Below are 26,184 nucleotides of genomic sequence, written 5' to 3' on the forward strand. Positions count from 1 at the left end.
AAACCAATAAACATAAAATCTCTGGTTATCTGTATGTAACTTAAGCATGTATGTGGTGACATACAAGTGGATCATGTCTTAAGTGATAACCAAAATGGTCTGCAGTATATGGATATAGAAGGGAAACCTTATCCTGGTAACGCTACAGATGTGGCTCGCTTTGTGGAATGGTCATAAGTGTTGTGACTTGTCACAGATGGTCTGATCCTAATCATTCGTGTAGGGGACATGCGAACAGGGGAGTCCTATACAAAGAGTTTGTATAAGATCTGACCACGAAGTGTTAACGTCTCGTTATATAACACCGTTCATGACAGAGACTTCATTTCACTAGGATGACCATAGGAATCCTGAGTGAGTTGGGAACTCCTGCCATTGAGGGTGGTCCTTTAATTTGTATGGGTGCGAGTAGCCAAGTGCCGATTCAAACCTACCATTTTGGGGACTCATCTAAATTAGCAGCTGGGAACTCAGCTACACAAGATGGAATTCACACATTCCCTGAAGTAGAGGTAAGTAGATAGATAGCTCCCTTAAGGGCTGATTCCAAGGCTTGAACGATATATGACACCACACACCTTTTCTTGGCTCGAGAGGTGTTCACACATAGTTGGACTATGTTGTATTGTTCATTAGAGGAATCTGTGGTACTTAAGGAGTGAGATGTAACTACAGAGGCAAAACGAAAAATTGGCCCAACTGTACTTACGAGCATCTATGAAGGGCCATCGTACTCATGATTGGTTATATCTGATGGACACAGAAATATATTTGTGGTAAGAAGAGTTCAATTGTTGGTCTTTAGTAGAATGCCTGGCAGTTAACGGATGGTGGATCTTGTGGTTAAAGAGTTTAGTCAGCTATTCACGGACCGTTGAAGCTTCGAGCCACAGGTCCATTAGGTCCCCTGGGTAGCTTGGATAAAGTCGAGAATCAGTGTTCGGTCAGTTTGAAATGTTCAAATTGACAAGAGGGAATTCGATTATATATGATATAATTGAACTGGTTGATTATATATGATATAATTAACTAAATGTATGAGATACATTATTTTGGAGGAATTTAGATATAAATATGATTTATATCATGTGGAGGAGAAAGTACTATAGTAGATATGTGATATCAAACTATAGGGTAAGAATATAATACGATTATATTCATTAATTATTAAATTGGTTAATTATATGATAATTGGCCTAAGACTTCTCTCGGTCGTGCGTTAGTGGGAGCAGCAGCATTCAGTTATGGTAACCGATGAATAAAATGAAAATTTATGTCATTTTGCAAATGTTCAAAAAAAATTTGGCAATCGGTGTGAAAACGTAACGATCGCATAGCTTGAGAGCCTATATGATAGTCGCTCATCGCCTAAACGATCGCACACCAGTGCCTAAATGATCGCACGCTAGTCCCTAAACGATCGCTTAACTTTCCTAAACGATTGCATAGTGTGCCGCATTTTCTAAACGATCGTCTACCATTTACTAAATGATCGCTTAGTATAACCTACACGATCGTGTAGCTTCTTCTAAACGCTAAGCACATAATTATACGATAGCTCATTTTCTCTCCCACTTGCTTATCGTCTACACGATTTGCTCTTTCTCCAACCTCTACCAAATTCACCAAAGACCACACTTTGGATTCTCACTCTGAGAATACCGAGGGCTCCATTTGGTGGTGTCGTTCTCGCTGCTGTTCACTTGTTCACGACTGTTCGTGTTGCTGCCATTCGTGTAGACGATCGTGCTGCTGCAGCCGACTTGTTTGTTGGGCGATAGAGTGCGAATGGAGATTCTTTCGCTGCGTAAGGGTTCTAAAGCTTGAAAATGGTCTTCAACTGATATGAGAACTCTTTCCCTTGTATTTTAGTGTTCAAAGCATGCCTTTAATTGGTGTGAATTTTCATAACTGTATGTTAGAATGTATGTGTTGTATTTCGGTCACAATGAAATCAAAAAGATCCGAACGCACTCATGGATGCTCTTCGTTAGAGTTCCTTCAGAATGTACATGAGATGTATGTTTAAATTATATGTCATATAGTATGACATCTAGTTTTAAATCCCATCATAGGTTATGCATTTATTCATGCATTATCTTTATATTATAAGAGTTATAATATAGTAGTTTGCATGATTAAATTACTTTAAAGCATGCTCATGTATCATATAATATAAGAGTTATAATATATGCATGCATTAAGCATGACATTAAGCATATTCATGCATCATCTTTATATTATAAGTGTTATAGTATAAGGATGTATGAAAACATGTATGCTTAGTTCATTACAATTTATATAAGAGTTATATATAATAATGAATGAACATTGCATGAAGCATGACACTTAGGTCAATTTATAAGAGTTATAAATACCTAGTCTAGCTTAGCAATGTGGATGATTTTAGTTGTTTCCTTTTATAAAAGTTATAATGGAAATTAGAGCTAAAATCAATAAGATAGACATGCATGCAAACTTAGGTTTGAATCATGTTTTAAAAGAGTTTTAAAATTTGATTGAGATAGACTTAAGATCACGGTTCTAATGAGATTAGAAACCTAAGTTTAATCTTTTAATCAGTTTAATAGGATTAAATTGACTAATAAAAGATTAAATATGTACCAAATATATCTATAAGGGGCATTTTGTCTAAGGCGGGTTATGTCTAGGTTGGGGTGTTTAAGCTGATGGAAACAGAGTACCCCTACTTAAGAACCTACATGAAAAAGTGAATTAGATAGATTTATTGCATGCATGCAAATTTGATGATCGTCTGTTAAAGTGTTTAATGGGACTCGATTCGAACTTATTTAATATCAAAAGCAAGAGTTGTTTTTTTAGCAAATTAAACTCACATTTAGATAAAAATCAGTAGTTGGATTGTCTAGATAAATGAATCCCTAGGTAGAACATTCAAGGATTCATTGAGCAAGATCAAGAGCAAAAGGTTTGCAAGCTTGATCGGTCCATTTATGGACTGAAACAAACATCTCGATCTTGGAATATAAGATTTGATACTCGATCAAATCTTATGGCTTTGATCAGAATGTTGATGAGCCTTGTGTTTACAAGAAAATCATCAATAACTCAATAGCTTTCCTCGTGCTGTATGTGGATGATATCCTACCCATTGGAAATGACGTAGTTTTCTAACTAATGTTAAGAAATGGCTAGCCGCCCAATTCAAAATGAAATATTTGTGAGAGGCACAATTTGTTCTAGGGATCCAGATTATAAAGGATCGTAAGAATAAAAGGTTGGCCTTGTCTCAGGCATCGTATATTGACAAGATGTTTGTCAGATACTCGATGCACAATTCCAAGAAGAGTTTATTACCTTTCAAGAATGGAATTGTATTGTCTAAGGAACAGTGTCTTAAGACTCCTCAAGAGGTTGAGGAAATGAGACGAATTTCCTATGCATCGGCTGTTGGCAGCCTTATGTATGCAATGTTATGTACCAAACTTGACATTTGCTATGCAGTAGGGATTGTTAGTCAATATCAATCCAATCTAGGATTAGATCAATGGACGTCGATCAAAACGATCCTCAAGTATCTCCAGAGAATGAGGGACTATATTCTCGTATATGGAGATAAGGATTCGACCCTTACAGGATACATAGACTCTGACTTTCAGATTGATCGGGATTCTCGGAAATACACATCAGGGTCAATATTTACTCTGAATGGAGGAGCTATAGTATGGTGAAGCATCAAGCAAGGATGCATCGCAGACTCCACTATGGAAGTTGAATACGTAGCTGCTTGTGAAGCTGCTAAAGAGGTTGTCTGGCTTAAGAAGTTCCTTACTGATTTGGAAGTTGTTCCAAATATGTCTTTACCGATCACACTTTATTGTGATAATAGTGGTGTTGTGGCAAATTCTAAAGAACCTAGGAGTCACTGAAGAGACAAGTACATATAACAAAAATATAATTTGATTTGGGAGATTGTGCATTGAGGTGATGTGATTGTCATGAAGATTTCTTTGGAACACAACGTTGTTGATCCGTTACAAAGGCTCTCACGGCTAAAATGTTTGAGGGTCATTTAGAAAGTCTGGGTCTACGGGATATGCAGCACATTGTTTAGTGCAAGTGGGAGATGTTACTGGGGTATAGTGAGTTTATTGTACTTTTGTATTTTATTTATATTGTACATTAATCTCCCTAAGCTTTAGGACAAGTGGGAGATTGTTGGGATTGACGTCCTAAATCTTTTTGTAATCTCATAGTTTGTAAACTTTGTATAAACATATTGTTGTTAATAAAATAAGTATTATTTTATAAGCATATACTTAATCCAATAAACTAAGATCTGAGGTTATTTCATGTAACTTAAACAAGTATGTAGAGACATACAAGTGGATCTTGTTTAAATAATAATATAAACGGTATGTAGTAGATGGATAAGGTTGGATACTTTATCCTGGTGACACTACGGATACGACCCGCTTTGTAGAGGTTACAAGTGTTGTAAAGTGCTACAAATGACTTGATCCTGATCATTCATGAGGAGATATGCGAGCTAGGATATCCTATACAAAGAGTTTATACAAGACCGAACCACGAAATGATTAGTCTTTTTATATAGCGTTGTTAATAATAAAGACTTACATTTCACTAGGATGACCATAGGTGACATGACCCAAGTCCTGAGTGAGTTGTGAACTCTTGCCATGAAGGCGATTCTTTGATTTGTATAGGTGAGAGTGGTCAGATTGCCAATGCAACAAGTCTACCATTTTGGGGATTTGTCTGATTGGGGAGTTGGGAACACAGTTACACAAGACGGAATTCACTCCTTCCCCGATGCAAGGGTAAGTAGATAAATTGCTCTTTTAAGAGCTGATTTCGATCTTGAACATAGTAGCCACACCCTCTCTTGGCCCATGAGGGACTTAGTCATAGTTGGACTATGACTTATTGTTCATTAGAGAAATCAGTGGTACTTAAGAAGTTAGATGTAACTACAGGGGCAAAATGGTATTTTGGCCCAACTATACTTACGAGCAATTTGTCTAGGATCATCACGCTATTGATTGGTTATATCCAATAGATACAGAAATTTATTTGTAGTGCGAAAAATGCAACTGTAGATCTTTAGTAGAGTGACCGGTAGTTAAAGAGTTTAATTAATTATTCGAGTACCGTTGGAGCTTCAATCTATAGGTTCATAAGGTCCCATTTGTAGCTTAACAGGGAAATAATCTTTGGATTAATTTGAAGTGTTTAAATTAATTGAGGGAATTAATTATATATGATATAATTAATTGTAATGTATTTGATACATTATAAATGAGAGGAATTTGAATATGATTCAAATACTAATTATATGAATGAGATTCATGTAATTAAATTTAAATATAAATATGATTTATATTAATAGGAATTAAATATTTGGATATGATCCAAATATCAATATGTGGATGAGATTCATATAAATGAATTTAATATAAATGTGATCTCTTTCTGAGAAGAAGTGTTATCTCTAAGGAAAAACTCATAGAGAAGAAAAGTTCTTCTCATCCCTCCCCCCCTTTCCATATCCTTCCCTCTTCCAAGGATTCAAGCAAAGCCTACAACTCTTGCTTGAATCCTTTATTCCAAGAGAATACAGAGGGTTCTTAAGTGGTGGTGTCCGTGTGAAGAAGGAGATCTGCATGGAAGGAGTTCTGTTCGTGGCTTGTACAAGAGATTTCTTGAAGAAAGAGTTCTTCTAAGGTAAGGGTTTCTGTAACCCTAGGTATTTGTTTTAAAGTATGCTGTAATTTTAAGTAAATGCATATCTTGTTGTTGTTTTACTGTAAAACTTTAAATTCAATAAAAATGGAATCTGGGACGTTCTTTGCTTCCGCTCAAAGGATATTTTTCTGAAAAATTTCCTTCAATATATTTCGACCTTTAGATGATAATAAAGAATTACTTGGTCCTGAAATACCATATCTTAGTGCAAATGATGCACTTATGTATCATGCTAATATTACAAGACCATATATTGCATTTTCAGTAAATTTATTAGCTAGATATAGTTTTGCTCTAACAAAAAGACATTGAAATGGAATTATGCATATACTCCATTATCTCTGAGGAATGATTGATTTGAGTATATTTTATTTAAATATATCAAAATTTGATATAGTTGGTTATGTAAATTCTAGATATTTATCTGATCCACGCAAAGTTAGATCTCAAACATGTTATCTATTCATATGTGGAGGAAATGTTGTATCGTGGTGGTCAATAAAACAAACTATAACGACTACTTCCTCAATTCATGCTAAAATTCTTGTAATTCACGAGGCTAGCCGAGAATGTGTATGGCTAAGATCAATGACTCAACACATTCGTGAAACATGTGGCTTGTCTTCTAATAAAAATTTTCAACAATATTTTACAAAGACAACACAACATGCATATTTCATATCAAAGGATGATATATTAAAGGAGATATAACAAAACATATTTAAAACATATTTCACCAAAGTTTTTCTATACTCATGATCTTTAAGATAATGACATCACTATACAACGAATTTGTTCGAAATATAACTTAACAACTTATTTACAAAAGCATTACCTACTGCAACTTTTGAAAAATTGGTGTACAACTTTGGAATGTGACGATTCAAATATTTTAAGTGATGTGTTCACGAGGGGAGCAAATATATTCATTTAAAAGTATAAATTATATGAAATATGTCTTTTTTCCTTTATTAGGATTTTTTCCATGGGATTTTTTCTTAGTAAGATTTTAATGAGGCATATTATATATATATATATATATATAATGGGCATATAAGGGAGAACATTATAAATATTATAATAATAATAGATACCCACTAGTGCCAAAGCTTGTTGTCCTAGAAGAACAAATGCCCCATGTGTCTTTGAACATGTAGTCCATATGTCTTATAAGTACATATCCTTGGTGTCCAACTAATTCCACCTCCTACTTTGTCAATTCTTCTATAAATAGTGGTCATTTTTTAAGATGGTAAAGATTGGTGAGAACTCCCAACTTTTTTGAAAGAAATTAGAGAAAATTTCTAAATTTCATAAGTTTCTTATTTTTTTAAATATTATTTAAGCTATTTATTCATATTCATTTGTTATTTATTTATATTATATGTTATATTATATTATTTTAATATTATATTTTATTGATATCAGTATTATTATCGTGGTTGGAAGTGCTCCTCATAACAAGTTTAATTTTATTATTGGAATTTTGCTTTTAATAAAGAATTTAAGAGAGAGAAGGCAATTGGGCGTCTCTCTCTCCTTGGGCGCGAGGTAGTAGTGTCAAGCCCTCGTTTGTTTTCTTTCTTCCAGCAGATCAGCGCTCCTCGATTTCATTTCGAAGTTAAATTGATCGGTTTCTCCTTCCTCAGCACTCCTCGATTCAGATCTCTCCCTTATCAGTCAATAAACTCATCAATTCCATAAATCCCTGGTTTGAATATCTCTTTCTCTATCTGCTGTTTGTTTATCTCAATCTTGAAATTTAGTACTGGTTTGTTTCTTCTTCTCAATTTTGTGAGATGGATCTGGATTTTGTGTGCAATTTCCGTAGGTTTGTTTGCCGATTTGATCTGTACATTGTATGCTTGCGAACTTGGATCTGCTGTTATTTGTGAATTTCTGATAGTCAGATTGCCTACATGATTTTGATTGTTGATTTTGTAATTGCAGTAGTTTGTGGGAGTATTGAGAGTTTCAGCTTCAGATCCCTTATCTTTCTTCTTTCCCCTTCCTCGTCCCCCCCGAAAGTCGGCCTGATCTCAAAGACCTTCCGTGTTCTAAGTTCTTTCGTAGTAATATAGTTCTAAGTGAAGTTAGATAGATATCATGGGTATACGTAAAGAGTTAGGGCTAATGTAGAAAAGGAACTTTTGTTTATGCACTTTATTACAAGGTGATCGATAATTACATATTTTTTTTCTCTAATAAGTGTGTGACTAACGGAATTTCACTCCTAGGTGCGGAAGACAACTTCTCATCTGAAGTCGGTGATTGTTGTTTTGCATTCTCATATCATTAAAAAATGGTAAATGCATTTATGTTATTGAACCATTTGTTGTCTCTTTTTATCCGCATTCCAGTTTAAATTTATATGAACTTATCTGTAATATTTTTTTTTTCTGAATTACCTTCCCATTAATTTGTTTCCAAGTGCCTTTTTGTTTTAACCAGTTGAAGTTCATGAACGTTGAGGGGGTGAATTCAGCTATGCTATCATACAAATTTTTGTTTGGATATAATGTAACATTACATATTCTCAAAATTATTTCATTATTGTAAATAATCAAGATGCTGGATAGTTTCTAACTTTTACTGTGCCATTTAGAAATCTTGTGAGTGTTTGAGATTAATGGATCGTGCTACATATATATTTTGTCCGGCGTCACTGAATCTGATATTATGCACCCTTTAATTTACTTTAGGAATTGTGGTAGGACCTAGCATGAGCATCCTGTTCGCGATGATCATTAGTGATCTCTCCTCTTTTAAAGCTGGATTTTTATTATGTATTTGTTGCATCTTGTTTCTTGTTTTATTTTTATTTTCTGGTGGTGTGCTTTTTTCTTTCGATGGGTTTCACGAATTTATATTTTCTCCTAGCCCCTTATTTTCTTTTGACAAGCGTTATATATGTTGTAGGTTGTTCTTGCTGCATCTATTGTTAGCAAGTCTGGGAAAGGTAAGATATTTCCTTTACCCGTTCTACAGCACTATTCTTGAATTTTATCTTTTTTAATGATGGTTTTCATAGTTAGCTTTTTACACTGTATACTCGTTGGCCTCTCTCTCACACGGGCACAAACACACACCTTTTCTCCCTTAAATTTTCTTCTCAAGTCTGATAAATTTTAGCTACTATTTACAAGGCTGTCGTTGGATGTATTCTTTTTGCAGTTCTTGTTTCTAGACAGTTTGTTGATATGTCTAGAATCAGAATTGAGGGCCTTCTTGCTGCTTTCCCGAAGTTGGTTGGAACTGGAAAACAGCATACGTATGTGGAGACAGAAAATGTTCGGTATGTTTACCAGCCAATAGAAGCTTTATACTTGCTTCTTGTAACAAATAAACAGAGTAACATCCTTGAAGATTTGGACACGTTAAGGCTCCTTTCTAAGCTTGTATCCTTTTTTGAGATGGCCTATAGTTATTTCTAGTGCTGTTAATGCTGATCGTGTTGAATTTGGGTATGCTGGCTCGTGGTTCTACTGTTTGTTCCATAAATCTTTGGGTGATCTTCGACTCCAAATTAGTAGTAATTTCAGGGGAACTAACAAGGTTTGCATATGCTAGAATAAAGCAGGCATTTATTAAATCCTTAGTGACAATGTATTGTATAAATGAAAATATTAACTGTAGACTGCAAAGGAAAATAAAACTTTATATAGTTCATTTTATATGAAACAACATCATGTCTTTTCTGGTAAGGTCATATGTCTTTCTTTTTCTTCTTAGAAGAATATATTTTACATCTTATAAAAGGGGTGCCCTCCAACTCGTGTATCTATATACCCTCTTACATGCGTATGTGTGGGAGTTTTGTTTGCACAGTAAGATAGTTCTTCACAAATGCTTGTGTCAAACACGCTGGGATTTATGCTGGAGTCCTTAAGCGATTCTAGGTACCTGAATATTCGCTCTCTATGGATGAAGAAGGAATCTGCAAAACAGCTTTCGATTTGATTTTTGCTTTTGATGAGGTTATTTCTCTTGGGCACAAAGAAAACGTGACTATTGCCCAGGTTAAGCAATACTGTGAGATGGAGAGCCATGAAGAGAAGTTGCACAAGTTGGTATTGCAGAGCAAGATAAATGAAACTAAGGATGTCATGAAGCGGAAAGCAAGTGAGATTGACAAAAGCAAGGTATTTTTTTACATGCCCTTCATCATTCTTTTTCACAATAAAATACTCATTTTTCAAAAAAAAAAATCATTTTCTAATAAAATAAAATCAAAGTTGATAATTTGTCATATATATTGCAGATTGAAAAGAATAGGGGTGATAAAGGAGGCTTTATGTCTTTACAGTCTATGGGATCAGGAAAGATTGATAATAGTCTTGGTGACATGGGCATATCATCAGGTGGTGGAGGTGGTTTTGGTAGCAGTTCTGGTTTTGGATTGGGTGCTGATGTCGAGTCCTTTTCTAGCAAGCCTAAAGGTTGCCCTTTGTTTAAATGCATGTTTGATGAATGTTATCTATGATGAGTTTTAGTGTCAGTTACACATATTTGTAAGCAGTCACTTGTCCTTGCATCAACACCATATATGCTGGCGATGTCGTCTTTTAGTAATTTGTCATATATATTAAGGCCCATGAAGATTGTCATGTATTAAGTGGATACTTACCATTCTACCTTGTCTGTCTGTTATTAGGCCGTCCACCTTCATCTGCTACTGCTCCTCCTAAAGGCCTTGGCATGCAGCTTGGTAGATCCCAAAGGACAAATCAATTCTTGGAATCTTTGAAGGCAGAAGGTGAAGTAATAGTTGAAGATGTACAGCCAAGTGTTGGTCCGTCTAAATCAGCTGTCCCACCCCCAACTGATCCTGTTACTCTATCTGTTGAGGAGAAACTCAATGTGTCCCTGAAACGAGATGGTGGAGTTAGTAACTTTGACCTTCAGGGAACATTGTCCCTTCAAATTCTTAACCAAGAAGATGCCCACATTCAAGTTCAGGTACTTTTGCTCATATTAAGGATGTTGTAGAACAGACACTACAACTTTTCTAGGTGATTGGTATCCCCAACACATACGTTTCAATTTCCACTTTTTGACTACTAATAATTGATTTCTGGCATGCATTATAAACTTTCCTACGAATGTGTACGAAGCTAAAGGGTTTTCATCATGGGATTGTTCACAACTTTGGCACTCGGGACAATTTTGTCTCTAAATTTGTTCCTATAGTATTTCAAACCATCTCTCGTCCACTGCCTTTTGTCTCATCTTGTGTTCTTATGATGTTATTATGATTTGACTTGCAAAGCTGGTTTTGTTATTTGTTTCACTATCTTGATTCGTTATGTTTTGTTTTCAGATTGAGACTGGTGGGAACCCTGGCATCCTTTTCAAAACTCATCCTAACATGAACAAAGAGTTATTTTCCAATGAAAATATTCTAGGCCTGAAGGACCCGAACAGGCCATTTCCTACGGGTCAAGGTAGTGATGCTGGAGTTGGTCTCTTGAAGTGGAGAATGCAAAGCACTGATGAATCAATGGTACCATTAACAAGTAAGTTCGAATCCTTCTCATACAGATACAGTTTTCCAATATATATATATATATATATTAAAAGCTATACTTATGAAGCTTCTGTTGTTGCAGTCAACTGCTGGCCCTCTGTTTCTGGAAATGAAACCTATGTCAGCATTGATTACGAGGCTTCATCAATGTTTGACCTGCGGAATGTTGTCATCTCAGTGCCTCTTCCTGCTCTTCGCGAGGCACCTAGTGTAAGGCAGATTGATGGAGAATGGAGGTATAGATTTATCTTTACTCTTTTAGTTTTCACCTGGTTATTATTTTTTCACTGAAATCATGACTTCCAAATCTAAAGGGTTTTCATCATGGGATTGTTCACAACTTTGGCACTCGGGACAATTTTAATCGAAATGGGACTCTCCATGAACTTTGAAACACGTTTATTAATGTAATTTTTATAAGATTTTTTTGGTCTTTAAAAATGGGACATGGCAAAAATAAACAATTTCGTAAGCTTTATTTAACAAGTCTCAATGTTGAGAACTTTTGGAAAGGCAAAACTTAATACATGATTCTAATGAAGCGGATCCAAATCACCGTCCTTTTGATTTTAAAGCCCCATTTGCCCAGTTATTCCCCTCTAGTTTGACATCTGTTTTTGCTTAACCTGCAGGTACGATTCTAGAAATTCCGTCTTGGAGTGGTCTATAGTTCTCATCGATAACTCAAACCGCAGGTATGTGGTGGTTTGGCTTCTCTCTATTTTACCCTACTATTACAATTGCATGCTTATGTTTATTATTTGTTCCATTTTCTTGACAGTGGATCAATGGAGTTTGTTGTTCCTCCAGCCGATTCATCAGTATTTTTCCCCATTTCTGTTCGGTTTTCAGCAGCTAGCACATTTAGCGACCTGAAGGTTTATTCTTGTTCTGCCCTCTACTTGAAACCAGATATTAATTACAAACCTCTCAATAACCATTATTATCGCTTTAAAAAAATCTGTTCTTGTGTGCCCCTATAAGACTAACTAAACTTTTTTCGATCTAGAAACCCCTATTAAACCGACTCTCTCTCATTCACATCTTTTTATAACGTAAAATAATAATAATAAGCTTTGAACCACGCTTATTCTCATTCTTTATATGACATTTCCTGCATTACCTCTGAACATTGGTTTGTAAACTCCACTGTTGCAGGTTGTCAACATTTTGCCTCTTAGGGGCAGTGCTCCTCCCAGATTTGCTCAAAGGACTCAGTTGATTACGGAAAATTACCAAGTTGTGTGATTGGCGACGTCTTTTTTTCTTAAAATTTTCCGGACATTTTGCACTGAGATTTTTTTTTTTTTGGGCAATTTTACTTGTATATTTACCGTTTTTGAATTTATTCAGAACTGGAAGGAGCCATGATTCATTCAGTTTTATTTTTTTTACTTTGTTTAAAGGATGCTAGAATCGGACATTGCAATATCATGTTGCTTAGTATATCACGCATCCAATTATGATACATATTCCTTCTGGCCATCTAAGATTATCTTGTTTAGGCGTATTTTTTGTGAAGTGTTATAATTGGTATCTTGAAAAATTATTGAGGAAGATTCTTAATCTTTTTCACTTACTTTTCACCTCTTATTAATTAACAAATATTATATACTTGCGTCATTATTTTATAAGCAAAATGTATTAAAGTGATAAATATTTGGGTTAAATATTATTTTGGTCCTATGTTTTTAGAGATGGTTGATTTTGGTTCTGAAAAATTGTTGGGAGTGTAAATAAAGTTTCACATTGACTATAGGGTGAAGGTCATGTGAGTAATTACAATATAAAGTCTTTTGAGTGACTCAAAAACAAAGTTACGAGAGTTTATGTTCAAATGGATAATGTTATACTTATATGTTGGTGAGTAGAATTCTTCAGTGTTGAATAAAAGAAATTGATGAATCTAGAAGGGGAAAGTTTGTTGGTAGATTGTTTGAGAGGAGAGTTGTTGAAAATGCAAACAAACTTTCACATAATGGGTATATAATTGAAAACAAGTATCTTTAAAGTCATGGCTTTGAGTCTTACTTTACAACGCAGTATATTAACAAACTCAGTACAAAATACATACTTGATTTCAGGTAAAATCGCGATCTGTGGACCGAATGTTGATGACACTACTTTCAACGGCCACCAGACAGTAGAGACTGAGCATCAGAAGAATGGCAGAAACCCCTCTCAAAGGAAGAAGTAGAATATGCAATAGCCTTATCCAAGGAAGAGTTGTACGACATGGCAAGATCATCAAAACCTTCATATCCACCACCTGATGTTTCAATAGAACCCATCTCCGGCATCGGCGCCTCGCATTCTAAGTACTGCACAATTTGCCGCATGCTCGGCCTCCCCATTGGGTTAGATTGAGAACACAACAATCCAAGTTTCAGCACCATTTCCATCTCCTCCTTTACATACTCTGTTCCCAAGTTTGGATCCCTGGCCTCAACAATGGCTCCTCTCGCCCAACATAAAAACACCCAATCCACCAATATTACATCTTCTGTCATTCCCCGAATCTCTATTGGCCTCTTTCCTGTTGCAACCTCCAGCAGAAATGCCCCAAAAGCAAACACATCCATGTGAGTCGTTGGCCTGCCGGATCTTGTGTGTTCTGGAGCCAAATATCCAAGTGTTCCCACTATGTGAGTAGTTTGAGGGTCTGTTCCATGGTCATACAGTCTTGCCAAACCAAAATCTCCTAGTCTTCCATTTAACTCATTGTCTAACAAGACATTACTGGCTTTCACATCTCTGTGAATTACAACTTGTTCCCATTCTTCATGCAGGTAAAGCAGCCCTGCCGCCACCCCTTTTATGATTCGAAACCTCTGACTCCAATTCAGACTTGGATTTGGTTCGCCAAATAGGTATTTATCCAAGCTTCCATTTTGCATGTAATCATATACTAAAAGCAGTTCTCCTTTTCGTCTACAGTAGCCTAAAAGTTGTACAAGGTTTCTATGGCGAAGCCTCCCTAAACTAACTATCTCTGCAACAAATTCTTTCATTCCCTGTCTTGATTCATGAGAAACCCTCTTGACAGCTATTTCAAGTTTTGATTTTGGCAATACCCCTTTGTAGACTCGTCCAAATCCTCCAGAACCCAGAATTTCTTTTTCTTTAAATCCATTTGTAGCTATGTATAAGTCTTTGTATTTGAACCTGTGAGGCCCATAATCAAGCTCCCAATCTTCGAGCAGCTCGGCGAACTTCCTCTTCCTTCTGACAATATGAACAATTCCTAAAATCATCAACAAAAGAATTCCTCCAGAAATTAAAGGTAACCCAATTGTTAAAACTTGGGATCTCTGTTTCTTGCGAGGCAGCTTTGGAAGGCGGGATATGTCAAGACTTTGAGCTTCTCCTTTTAGCCTGAAACTCCAACCTAAAATATAATGAGAAGTTGAAACAGAGCCAGTGGAAGATGAAAACCCGACGAACATGGAAGAGTTTTTTATGACGGACGAAAGGTCAAGGGAGTAAGACAGAAGTGGAGTTTTGGGTTTGGGTATGTCAATTGGCGCCAAAGTGACATTGATTTCTTTGTTGATACCATCATATTCGATCCAAACCTGCATTGGTTGGCCACTTATAAGAGTCAAATTTCTGAATTCCCCATTGTTGTTAGAATAAAACCCAGCAGTTTTAGCTTCCTCAGAGATCAACCCATTTATATCTATGCCAACGTGATTCCCATCGATATCTTTCAACTCTATATTCTGAATCGTGTCGAGTTCTACGGCAAAAATATGGTTGGTTGTGTTACCGTCGTTGCCGTCATTGAAAAGTCCAAGATGTTGACTTGGCTGAGCTCCGGGGAAAGTTTTCGTCGGAGCCACCACAAAGGCAATTCCATGGCCACTTAGATTTGGGTATTCAGAAATAATGGCAAAGACGAAAGTAGTTGAGAAAGATGAAACGCCATAAGAGGAATTGACAAAATTTACAGGATTAAGATAAAATCCATGGCCAATTCTTTGCCTGGTCTCGTTGGTTAGTTTCAAGAGGCCATTTTGAGTAACAACGGCCATACCATCGAGTGATAGATTTGCAGATTGGAAGCCATTGAAGATAAAATTAGGACCTTCAGAAGCAGCTGAGACTACTGAGGCTACAAGCAGAGACAACACAATTGAGAGATTGAAAATCATGGTTCTTTTCTTTTTCTTTCATCTTCTTAACAGAGCATCATAGGCACCATTTCTTCACAAGGGTCGATCAAAATTACAGGCTACATCCATAAAAGACACAAATGCCGAGGTAAGCAATTTCTTTCAAATATCTTTTTATGTTATTTTGAGCAGCTAAATTCCACGGATTCTGATGTGGAGCCTTCACATTAAGTATAGTTGAAGGCTCACCTTTGAAGAATTCATGAGCCAAACCGATGAAAAAAGAAAACCCCCACATTTTTAAACCTTTCAAATCCAATTGCATCTTATCGCTTTAATTTTAAAATTTCTATTATTATTATTATTATTATTATTATTATTATTATGAGTATTTACAAAATTTGTTGTGATATCAATACCAAAAGAAACTTTAGAGAGAAGTCTACTAAAATAAAAAATAGATTCTATATTACGTATATTTTAACATATTAATACTTAAATGCATCTTAGATATCACTCATTTTTATGTATTCCATGCTTATTATATACACAGAAAAATAATGAAGATATTTCAAAAAAGAAGCAAGAAGAATTTAGGAATATTTGTATGGATGCCTAAAAATTGAGCCCAAAATGGCAAATGATCCAAAATTTTAAAAAAATGTCAAATGACATTTTACTGATGTCATAGATGAGTGAAGTTACAAATTTGTCCTTTAGATTTATTTCTCTCTTGCTCTTTTCTTCTTCTCTGGCATGACCTTCGACCTTTTTTTCTTTTTTCTTTTCCTTTTTACTTTCTCTTCTTCTCCGGCAACGAACTCGACGAAAATCTTTTATTATTTATTCTTGTTTTGCCGATGATGTTCGTGACTTTTCTCTGAGCAAAACCAAAGTTGATAAAACTAAAGAAAGCGAGAGAGAGACCGAGACCGAGAAAGAGAGAGACCGTGACTGAGAGAGAGCGAGTCCAAGACCAAGAACGAGAGAGAGAAAGGGAGAGCGAGAGAAAGAGACAGAGAGCGAGAAAGAGAGAGAGAGCGAGACCAAGTGAAAGCGAGATACTTTTCCTTGTGCGCGCAAGTATATTTTGGTAATTTCACCTTAATTTGACGTCAGCAAAGGGTCATTCAGTATTTTTTTTTTCAAAAATTGAGTCATTTGATATTTTCGGCCCAATTTTTGGATCATTCGTACAAATTCCCAAAGAATTTGTCACATGACAAATTGTGACAAGACATTTGCACGAAGATAGCTATTGCTCGAAATGAACTAACTATTTCTTTTATAACATAGCATTTGACCTTATCCTATTAATTCTATTTAATATTTATAAACAATAGTTTTTTCTAATATGGTGGTGATAGTTTCCAAAAAAAAAAAAAAAAAGTTGAATATTTAAATAAGTATTATACAATACAAAGTAATAATTATAACAATTTCTTTTAATATATATGTATAAGTGTGACGTGTGTATATATATCCACACACTTCTGATGCAACACAAATGTATTTCTTATGTGGTTGTGATTTAATTAAAACCGTTGACTAAAATTTTTCTATTCCAAAAAAAAATAAAAAAAGAATCCATTAAAATTTAGGTCTGAGTTACACAAATCACATCCATAAACTTAAAATAATAACATTCATAATAAATTATGCAACATTTATTTTTTAAGTTAACCCAAATTCAAATCTCAAACTTTTTAGAATGCTTAATCACTTGAGCAGAAGTTTGATAGAGAAGTAAAAGAGTTTAAATTCTAAAAATTTTAAAAATTAAAGTTAAAATAAAATGCATATCCCTAATCTTAGTATCAAAATAATATAAACAGATATAAAACCAAAATATTAAAATTACAACTTCTCTTGTAAACTTAAAAACAAAGGAGTGGGTAACGATTATAGATGAAGGGAAAATAGTTTATGAAATTAGAAAGTTTACTGGTTAAAGTTGGCTTCATTTCTTGACAAAAATGATCAATTTTGAGACGATGATTTGATGATGAAGGCTCTTCGAGAATAAATTAATTCCGATTAAGAATGGAACTTTTTTGTTTTTTTTCCTTCCTTTATAGAATAATTTAGGGTTTCACTTTTGGAGAAGGTGATATATAAATGTGGAGATGAGCAGCAAAGCTGAAAGAGGAAAGACAAAAATGAGAGGAGACCGACAAAATTACGGTCAATCTTGGTTTCTATCATTTTTCTTTGGGCTACATTTTTTTATAATTTTTACTTATTTGCTTTACTTATCAAATTAGCTTATAAAGTTGTAAATTTGTGTCAAATAGGTTTATGAATTTTAAAACGCTACTAACGGGTTTCTAGACTTTTTATTCTAGACCAAGTGTTACGTGTTTGATAAGTCATTTAACTTTTAATTTTGAAATATTATGCATGTCTAATAGACCTTTATCCATTTGATAATTTTTATAATTACAAATCTATTGGACACAAAATAAAAAGATTAATGTCTTATTAGATTTAAATTTTATTTTATGTCTATTAAGAGAAAAGAGATGAAGCCATGTCACCAAGTCTAGCACAGTCAGCAAGGTCTTGTCACCAAAATTTTCAGAATGATTCTGGTAGAAAAGAATTTTGAAGGTTAGGAGTTCTCCAATCATCCAGTGCCATCTGTAATTCTATATTTATTATTCTTTATTTTTTGCTCTCCCTAAATTAGGGAATACTTTGTATAAATGTAAGGCTTGATACCTTCAATAAAATACAAGAGAGAATTACTGAACAAATCCTTTTTTCTTCTCTGTCTCTTCCTTAACTTGGTATCAGAGCTACGATGACCAACTTCAACTCTATCGAAAATTCAGCCATGAATTTTGGTAACTGTAATTTCAGGAATCCTCCCCTAAATCAGTTGATCAATTAAAACACGTCTATAAAATTAGATCAAAGCTATTTTTTGCTTTGGAAAAACCTTACTATACCAATCATTCGCAGCTAACGCTTAGAAAGACATTTGACTGGCCAAACTGTTTGCCCACTGATGTATCTACCACAAAATATTGGAGACCACGCATCTACAGATGTTGCGACAACCACTGGAGCTTTAAACTCAGAAGAAGGCTCGGGTAGTGGAACTTCCAGCTTCTCAACTGGGCTAGAGGTAAATCTTCAATACGATATGTGGATGACAGTAGATCAACTTCTCCTTCGGTGGTTGTACAACTCAATGACACTTGAAGCAACAGTCCAAGTTATGGGTTGCGAGAATGCTAGAGATCTCTAAAAGAGTGTTCAACAATTGTTCAAAGTACAATCAAGGGCTGAAGAAGACTTTCTTCGCAGACCACTAGAAAAGGTAACATGAAAATGGAAGAATATTTTTGTGTTATGAAAACTATCTTTGATAATCTTAAACAAGTTGGAAGTCCTATTTCTGTAAGGGCTTTAGTCTCACAGGTCTTACTTGAGCTTGATGAAGAATTCAATGCCATAGTTGCAACAATTCAAGGGAGGCCAGACATTTCCTGGCTGGATATGCAATATAACCTTCTACTCTTTGAAAAACGTCTAGAAAGTCAAACAACACAAAATACCAATGTCGGTTTCATTCATGACACATCATTTAACATGGCAAATACCAAAGGAGCAAGTAGTAGCAACAATAAAAAGCCAAAAAATGATGGTAACTTGTCCTCGAATACAGGTCAGAGAGGAGGAGGAAATTACAGAGGTCGCGGAAGAGGCAGCTGCCATAACAAACCTATCTGTTAGGTATGTTGTAAGATAGGTCATATTCCTATTTTTGCTATGATAGGTACAATCAAGAATTTATACCAAACTTACCTCAAAATAAGAGAGGTAACTCAAATCAAAATCAGTACAAGGGAATGCCACAAATTCATTCAGTACTCACAACTGTTCAAATATCTAATCAGTTCTTTGTCACACCAGAAACTATAACTGATCCAAGCTGGTATGCGAATAGTGGTGCCTCAAGCCATCTAACATCTGACTTCAACAATCTTGCAAATACTACTGAGTATGGAGGTAAGAACTCTGTCACTGTAGCAAATGGAGATAGCTTAAAGATCTCTCATATAGGATCTGCTTATATGTCTACTAGTAACAATGCATTGAATCTTGATAATCTTTTATGCATACTTATATTTCCAAAACCCTCGTAAAGTTAAAAAAACATGCATAGAAACATAATTTCTAAAGAGGGTTTTTAGAACACAATACCTTTGAAGAAAATACTTCAATTCTAGCTGAGATCCACGAATTGATGCTTCAAACCTTTAGTAGACCACCATAGAGACCTTTTCTACTATTCTCTAACTTGAATTGTGTGGTGGAAACACTGAATTGAGTAGGATTTGAGTGAGATATAGGAGGGTTTGCTTGGTTTTCACTTTCTGCAGAATTTTAACTACAAATTGATTGCATGAAGAGGTAATTGAAGTTCAAAACTTCAATTTATAGATGAAGACCATGCAAATTTGTTAGCACGGCTGATGCCACTTCGAAAATTGAAGTGGCATAAGGTGATTAATCAAATTAAGTTAAATATGATTTTTCAACGAACAAATCTTAATTTAATTTTATAATTTTGAATTTTCAAAAATCCAAAATTCTAATTAATCAAATTATCAATTTTGAACAAATTTCACAATTAAATAAAATCGAATAATTAATTAAACTAATTTTAATTAATTAAATTTAATATCAAATATCAAATATTATATTTTACCTCATCAAATATTTTAAATCAGTATTTAAATATTTTGAAATTAAACGTTTCAATTATATCAAATACAATTAATAGAAACCCTAATTGAATTTGAACACTTCAAATTCAAAAGTCAAATTCCAAATCTCATCGTTTCAAATTCACTCAATTCACCAATGCAAGACAATTTTATGAGCTAGTAAAGAGACCTCATGGACCTACAGATCATAATCTCCAACGATTTGCAATTAATTAGTTAAACTCTTTAAACCGAATTAATCACCGTTCGTTAACTACAAAGACACACCACTATAGCTTGATAGTTGCACTGTCCTCACTGTAGATATATTTCTGTCTATTTTAATCATAATTGGTCAATCGATCCTTCACAGGTCGTTCGTATTTACAACTAGGTCAAAATTATCGTTTTACCCTTGTAAATACATCTTGCTCCTTAAGCTTTCACTGATCCTCCATTGAATAATTAGTTTATAGTCCGATTTATAAACTATGACCCTCTTGATCAAGAGAGAGCGGGCCAAGACTAGGATTCAACGCTTAAGAGAACAACCTATCTGCTAACCCTAAGTCGGGTAGGAGTGAATTCCATCTTGCAGAACTATGTCCCCAGCTATCTATCCTGTCTTATCCCCAAAATATGAGGCTTATTGAGCAGTGCTGTTGGACTATTCTCACTTTGGTAGATCAAAGAATAATCTCGTATAAACATGAGTTTTTAGTTAGCTCAGGATTAAGATCGAGTTACCCTAGGTCATTGAAATTTGAAATAGTCAGTTTTAACAGTAAACGATCATTATAAAGAAAAGTGACTATTTCGTGGTTGGTCTTATGCAAACTCATTGTATAGGAAGCATCTACTCACTTGTCTCTACATGAATGATTTTAGGATCACATCATTTATATCAGTATACAAAATGGGCCGCATCCAATAGTGTCACTAGAATGAGGTACCCAATCTTATCCATATACTTATAGACCTTTTTGGCTATATACTAAAACTAGATCCTCTTTTAGGTCGCCACATAAAGTTAAAATATTTATATTATAGCCATGGATTTTTTTATTAGATATATAATAAAATGCGATATTAATAACAATTTAAAATACGATACTCAAAGACACATTTATTGATATATAGAATATTTTAACAATATTTACGAACTGTAAGTTTAGGACATTCCCATCAGACGTCTTGGTCATCCATCACTAAAAACACTTGAGTCAGTTGTTAAGAGTTGTAATCTACCTATCATAGTTAATGAAGAAGTCCAGTTTTGTGACTCGTGTCAATAAGGCAAAGCTCACTCTCTTGCGTTCCCTTCTTCCAATTCCAGAGCTGAAAAACTATTTGAACTACTCCATACTGATTTGTGGGATTCGACACCTATGTTATCATTAGAAGGTTATCGATATTATGTAATTTTTGTTGATGATTTTAGCAGGTATACTTGGATCTATCCCCTAAGCCTAAAAAGTGACACTCTCGCTGCATTCCAACATTTCATCAATGTAATGCATACACAATTTGAAGGAAGAGTAAAGCTGTCCATCTAACAATGGGGGAGAATATGTCAAGGTACATCAATACTGTCAACAAAATGGGATACAGTCACGCTACTCTTGTCCGTAGACTTCAACTCAGAAAGGCCGAGCAGAATACAAACATAGACATTTTTTTGACGTGGGATTTACCTTGCTTGCCCAAGCTTCTTTACCATTACACTTTTGGTGGGAGGAATTTCTATATGCTACTTATTTTATCAATGGCATGCTCACACCGGTTCTTCAAGGTAAATCCCCTACTGAACTTGTGTTTAAAAAATGATTGAAATTTGAGAATCTTAGAGTCTTTGGGTGTGCTATTTTTCAATGCTTAAGACGATATAGTAGTCACAAGTTTAACTATCGATCTGAAAAGTGTGTCTATTTGAGACAAGTGTGCATCATAAGGGCTATAAATGCTTGAGTAAATTAGGACGTGTCTTCATATCTCGACATGTGGTCTTTAATGAACATGAATTTCCATTTAAAACTGACTTTGCAGTGACTATGCCATCCATTTCTCAAGCCTTTTCATCAGTATCATGGCTGCCTTTGCCCTTAGTCAGTAAATCATCACTGTCACTTCCTCACCCACAAGCAGCAACCCCTGCTCCTTGTCCTCAACACCCTTAAACCAACCCACAAACTGTTCCCATTATCGCAATATCTCAAAACTCATCATCCCCATTACTTGTTACCCCTGTACCTTATCCTTCACCCAATTCTAATGATAGTCCTCACATGTCCATATAGTCAAGTCCCGTACCAGCTCTTATGACTTCACTAACAAACACAACCTCATCTCCTTAACCTGAGAGTACTCCGTCTGACCTTGTACCTGTGCATCCTCAAACAATCGTGCCTGTTCCCACTCACCCAATGATCACAAGGGGCAAGGCAGGGATTTTTAAACCAAAGATACTGTTGTCTCATTCCTTAACTGGCTGGTCTCTCATTGAACCCACATGAGTCTCCGATGCCTTGCACATACCTCAGTGGAAAGATGCGACGGATGCTGAATTTTCAGCCTTGGTGAGAAATAATACCGGTGTTTAGTTCCTCCAAATCCTCCTGGAATGTTGTAGGGAACAAATGGATATTTTGATTTGAAAAGAATCTAGAAGGCACAACTTGTTGCCAAGGGCTTTCATCAAAGCCCCAGTGTTGATTTCTTTGAGACATTTAGTCTAGTTGTCAAGGCCTCGATTATTCGTGTGGTTATCAGTCTTGCTGTCTCTAGGGGATGGATGTTACGACAATTGGACTTTAATAATACATCCTTAAATGGTTCTCTTGAAGAAGATGTATACATATTTCAGCCACCAGGATATGTTGACCCAACGGTTCCAAACCATGTATACAAGCTAAAGAAAGCTATTTATGGTCTCAAACAAGCTCCAAGAGTCTGAAATAATATATTAACGAATTTCCTTCTTTTGGGGAGATTAAAAAAATGCAAGGTTAGACTTCTCTCTATTCATTTTACAGAATGACTGCACTTTGGTCTTATTACTCGTTTATGTAGATGATGTCATTGTGACTAAAAATGATACCTCTTTGATAAATAACTTGACAAAACTGCTGGATACTCGGTTTGCTCTCAAAGACGTGTTGGCTTTTTGGTCATTAGTCTCAAATTAATTAATTTTAATTAATTAATTATTGTTTTGATTATAATAAACCAACTTTTATTTATTAATAATTTTGGTGTTTCGAAGTATCCATTGCATAGAGCTTGGACAACGTTCTCAATGCAATTTGAATCACTCAAATTGGAGTTCAAACGAATAAGTTATAACCAAAACAAACTTAATAGAAAAATACTCTTGGCAGCAAAATTAATCAAATTAACTCAATTGAAATGTGATATATGGAGTAATGGAAAAAGTGACACATGGTGGGTTTTGGTTGAATTTAAAAAGAAATGAATTTTGATTTCGACTTGATTTTAATTTAAATTAAAACCAAAAAGAATTTAAAATGAAATGAATTTAATATTATTTTATGTTTGTGTCTACCAATTAGTTGAACACGAGATAAACTTTAACTTTTTGTTGGATTTTAAAAGAAAATGATATATATTATATTATATTATATTATGTTTGTGTCTAATGGCTAATTGGGTTTAAATCTCCACAATTCAATTTTCTTTTTCAATGACCCAAATTAGATGTGGTTTTGTAACGACCGGATTCTTACATATTATGGTCCGACCGCTACGACATGCATGCTTAGACTTTTCTATTATGAGATGAGTTTTGATAAAAATCTCAAAAGAACATATCTAAGATTTTATAGGTAGAAAACTATATAAAAAATTTATTTTACAAAACACCAGGATTCATAAAACACTAGCATAATAATACAAAAATGCATATGCCTATAATAATGAGTTTGATGGTTGGCCATTTGAGCGACGTCCAGTTCTGCCACCTATGCTGTGTCCTTAATTGGATCCACAGATGATCCATCAAATGTTGAAGGATTGAACTTCCTGAATTCTCGAATGATCATCGAGTCATTTGTATCGTTGGTTATTGGTATGGTGGACGAGGTTGTGTTTCCATTACTCATATTTTGTATTAGTATTTGTAAAAAAAAACACGATTAGTAAGAAAAAAATGTTAATCATGTGCACTTATTCAGCCCAGCCCCTCGTTTCAACAAACTGCTTACTTTTACGGTAAGTTGTGTTTCCCTAAATAGTGTCAAACACGTCCTATTTCTGACTCCTATGCCTGACAACTCTTGCTTCTAGAAATTTCATGCTCTAGTGAAACTGACCTTATGATCCTCCACCAACGTGGCGATCAGAAACAGGGTAATTCTGCTTTTCATTGAAAATAAAATAATAGAAATTTAATTAATTATATCTAAAAATAATGAATAAGGGGCAGAATCAAGGAGGATTAATAAAAGTTGGACGCTAGCTAATTCAAGAGACAACGTGGCAGTAGATAACTTTTTTGTTTGGGCACTGCTCATTGGAAGAATTGGAGGTGAATTAATTGCCCATATACTCTTAAAATTTTGAAAGAGTTAAAAAGGGGAAGATGGAATCCACAAGCAGTGAAGGCAAAACCCACGCATGAAAAACTAGCGATATTTGGAGAGAAAATTGGAGAGAGAGCGAGAGTGGAGAGAGCGAGATTCTCAGTGAGACAGTGGGGAGAGAGCGGGGATGCGAGAGCGAGAGCCAAACCAGCGAGAGTCACGAGAGCACGTGAGAGCAAATGCAACGAGAGCCAAACCATGCGAGAAGCTGGAAGAACGAGATTCTCGAATAACAAAAAGAGTGAGATTTGGACAGAAGCGTGGATTATGCGTTGAATTTGACCACGATCTTATAGATTATACATGGAGAACCCTAAAATTGATACAAACAAAGGTTGAAGACGTAAGGACAAAAAGTTAGCCAAAATTAGGTGTTTATTAAGAGAAATTCTTAAACCTAAGTAATTTTAAAGAAGCCATTTGTAGGATGAGTTGTCACACAGAATAAGAGCTGGAAATGGCTATAAATAGAGGCTTTGGGCTGGAAGTTAAACTCATTCTCAAACAAAAACTCAGTAGTAAAAAACGTGTGAAAAGGATGAAGTAATTCTGTTAGTTGGAAGAAGAAAACGCAAGGAAGTGCTGCCCACATTTCCTTCTGATTTAAAAGGGAAAGCTTTACAGATTAAACCATAAGGAATAATAAGGAATAACTAGGATCGTAGTCAAGGTAAGTAGTTTATCTCACTCTCTCTTTAAGTGTTTCATGGTAGTGTACCTTTAATATATGTTGCATAATTATGTTATTGTTATATTGCATTACATGTTTAAAATACGTTTATCGACAAGGGACCCCATGCATTATGTTTGTTCATAAGAATAAATTTTAATTAGATAAAGAGTTATGCTTCTAGGGCTAGCAGAACATGTATGGTTGCACCCCTCTAGACCCAATTCTATGTCAAGATTATGCTAGGGCACTAACAGGGTATGTATGGTTGCACCCCTCTAGTCCAATCTTACGTTTATGTAATGGTTGATTGTTGGATGCGGACTCTGGCCTACTGACTGCATGACCCGCTAATCATCAGATGAGTTAGTTCCGCTAAGTCCTCATCTTCCTATCAGGGCGGAGAAATTACGTTAAAATCATAACCGACCACCACATGTTATTATATGTTTTCGATCCCAATCATACGTTTTCAGGACATGTTGCATGTGATTGTGCATTTGGTCACTACCCTTTGTGAAAATACTTACTGGCGTTTAATCATTGTATAACTCATCCTTTTTACAGACTTTATAGTAAGATAAGGACACATCGTTAGGTGTGGCAAGAATGCGATGTCGCTCAAATGGCCAACACATCAAAACTCACTATTAATAGGCATTGATCATTTTTTTATTATCACTATTGCTAGTGTTTTATGATCCTGGTGTTTTGTTAAAATAAAAACTTTTTATATAGTTTTCTACCTAATTAATAAAATCTTAGAATTGTTCTCTTTTGATGATTTTTACCCAAAACTCATCTCATA

General features: G+C 35.0%; 2 protein-coding genes across 2 annotated transcripts; one reads left to right on the forward strand and one right to left on the reverse strand.

The window, feature by feature from the left end:
* The first annotated feature begins 7,238 nt into the window (after nucleotides 1-7,238).
* Nucleotides 7,239-12,765, forward strand: LOC120090306 (coatomer subunit delta-like). Its single transcript, XM_039047881.1, has 12 exons — nucleotides 7,239-7,459; nucleotides 7,986-8,053; nucleotides 8,668-8,707; nucleotides 8,923-9,146; nucleotides 9,648-9,890; nucleotides 10,010-10,187; nucleotides 10,403-10,707; nucleotides 11,069-11,264; nucleotides 11,358-11,511; nucleotides 11,908-11,970; nucleotides 12,057-12,153; nucleotides 12,434-12,765. Exons 2-12 carry the CDS (start codon nucleotides 8,051-8,053, stop codon nucleotides 12,521-12,523), a joined length of 1,593 nt encoding a protein of 530 aa, XP_038903809.1. The 5' UTR covers nucleotides 7,239-7,459; nucleotides 7,986-8,050; the 3' UTR covers nucleotides 12,524-12,765.
* A 458-nt stretch (nucleotides 12,766-13,223) lies between these two features.
* Nucleotides 13,224-17,619, reverse strand: LOC120090305 (L-type lectin-domain containing receptor kinase IV.1-like). Its single transcript, XM_039047880.1, has 2 exons — nucleotides 17,336-17,619; nucleotides 13,224-15,509 (listed from the first exon to the last, which is right to left on the reverse strand). The coding sequence occupies exon 2, from the start codon at nucleotides 15,427-15,429 to the stop codon at nucleotides 13,402-13,404; it is 2,028 nt and encodes a 675-aa protein (XP_038903808.1). The 5' UTR covers nucleotides 15,430-15,509; nucleotides 17,336-17,619; the 3' UTR covers nucleotides 13,224-13,401.
* Nucleotides 17,620-26,184: the final 8,565 nt, after the last annotated feature.

The sequence above is a fragment of the Benincasa hispida genome, chromosome 11 (genome assembly GCF_009727055.1).
Source record: "Benincasa hispida cultivar B227 chromosome 11, ASM972705v1, whole genome shotgun sequence".
In the NCBI taxonomy this organism is placed as follows: domain Eukaryota; kingdom Viridiplantae; phylum Streptophyta; class Magnoliopsida; order Cucurbitales; family Cucurbitaceae; genus Benincasa; species Benincasa hispida.

Bases quoted from the DNA above. Each gene is read 5' to 3' on its own strand.
- LOC120090306 (XM_039047881.1), top strand. The intron at 9,147-9,647 runs GTATCCTTTTTT...AAGCGATTCTAG, and splicing joins TAAGGCTCCTTTCTAAGCTT to GTACCTGAATATTCGCTCTC. The intron at 11,512-11,907 runs GTATAGATTTAT...CTTAACCTGCAG, and splicing joins CAGATTGATGGAGAATGGAG to GTACGATTCTAGAAATTCCG.
- LOC120090305 (XM_039047880.1), bottom strand. From the start codon at position 15,429: ATGATTTTCAATCTCTCAATTGTGTTGTCTCTGCTTGTAGCCTCAGTA.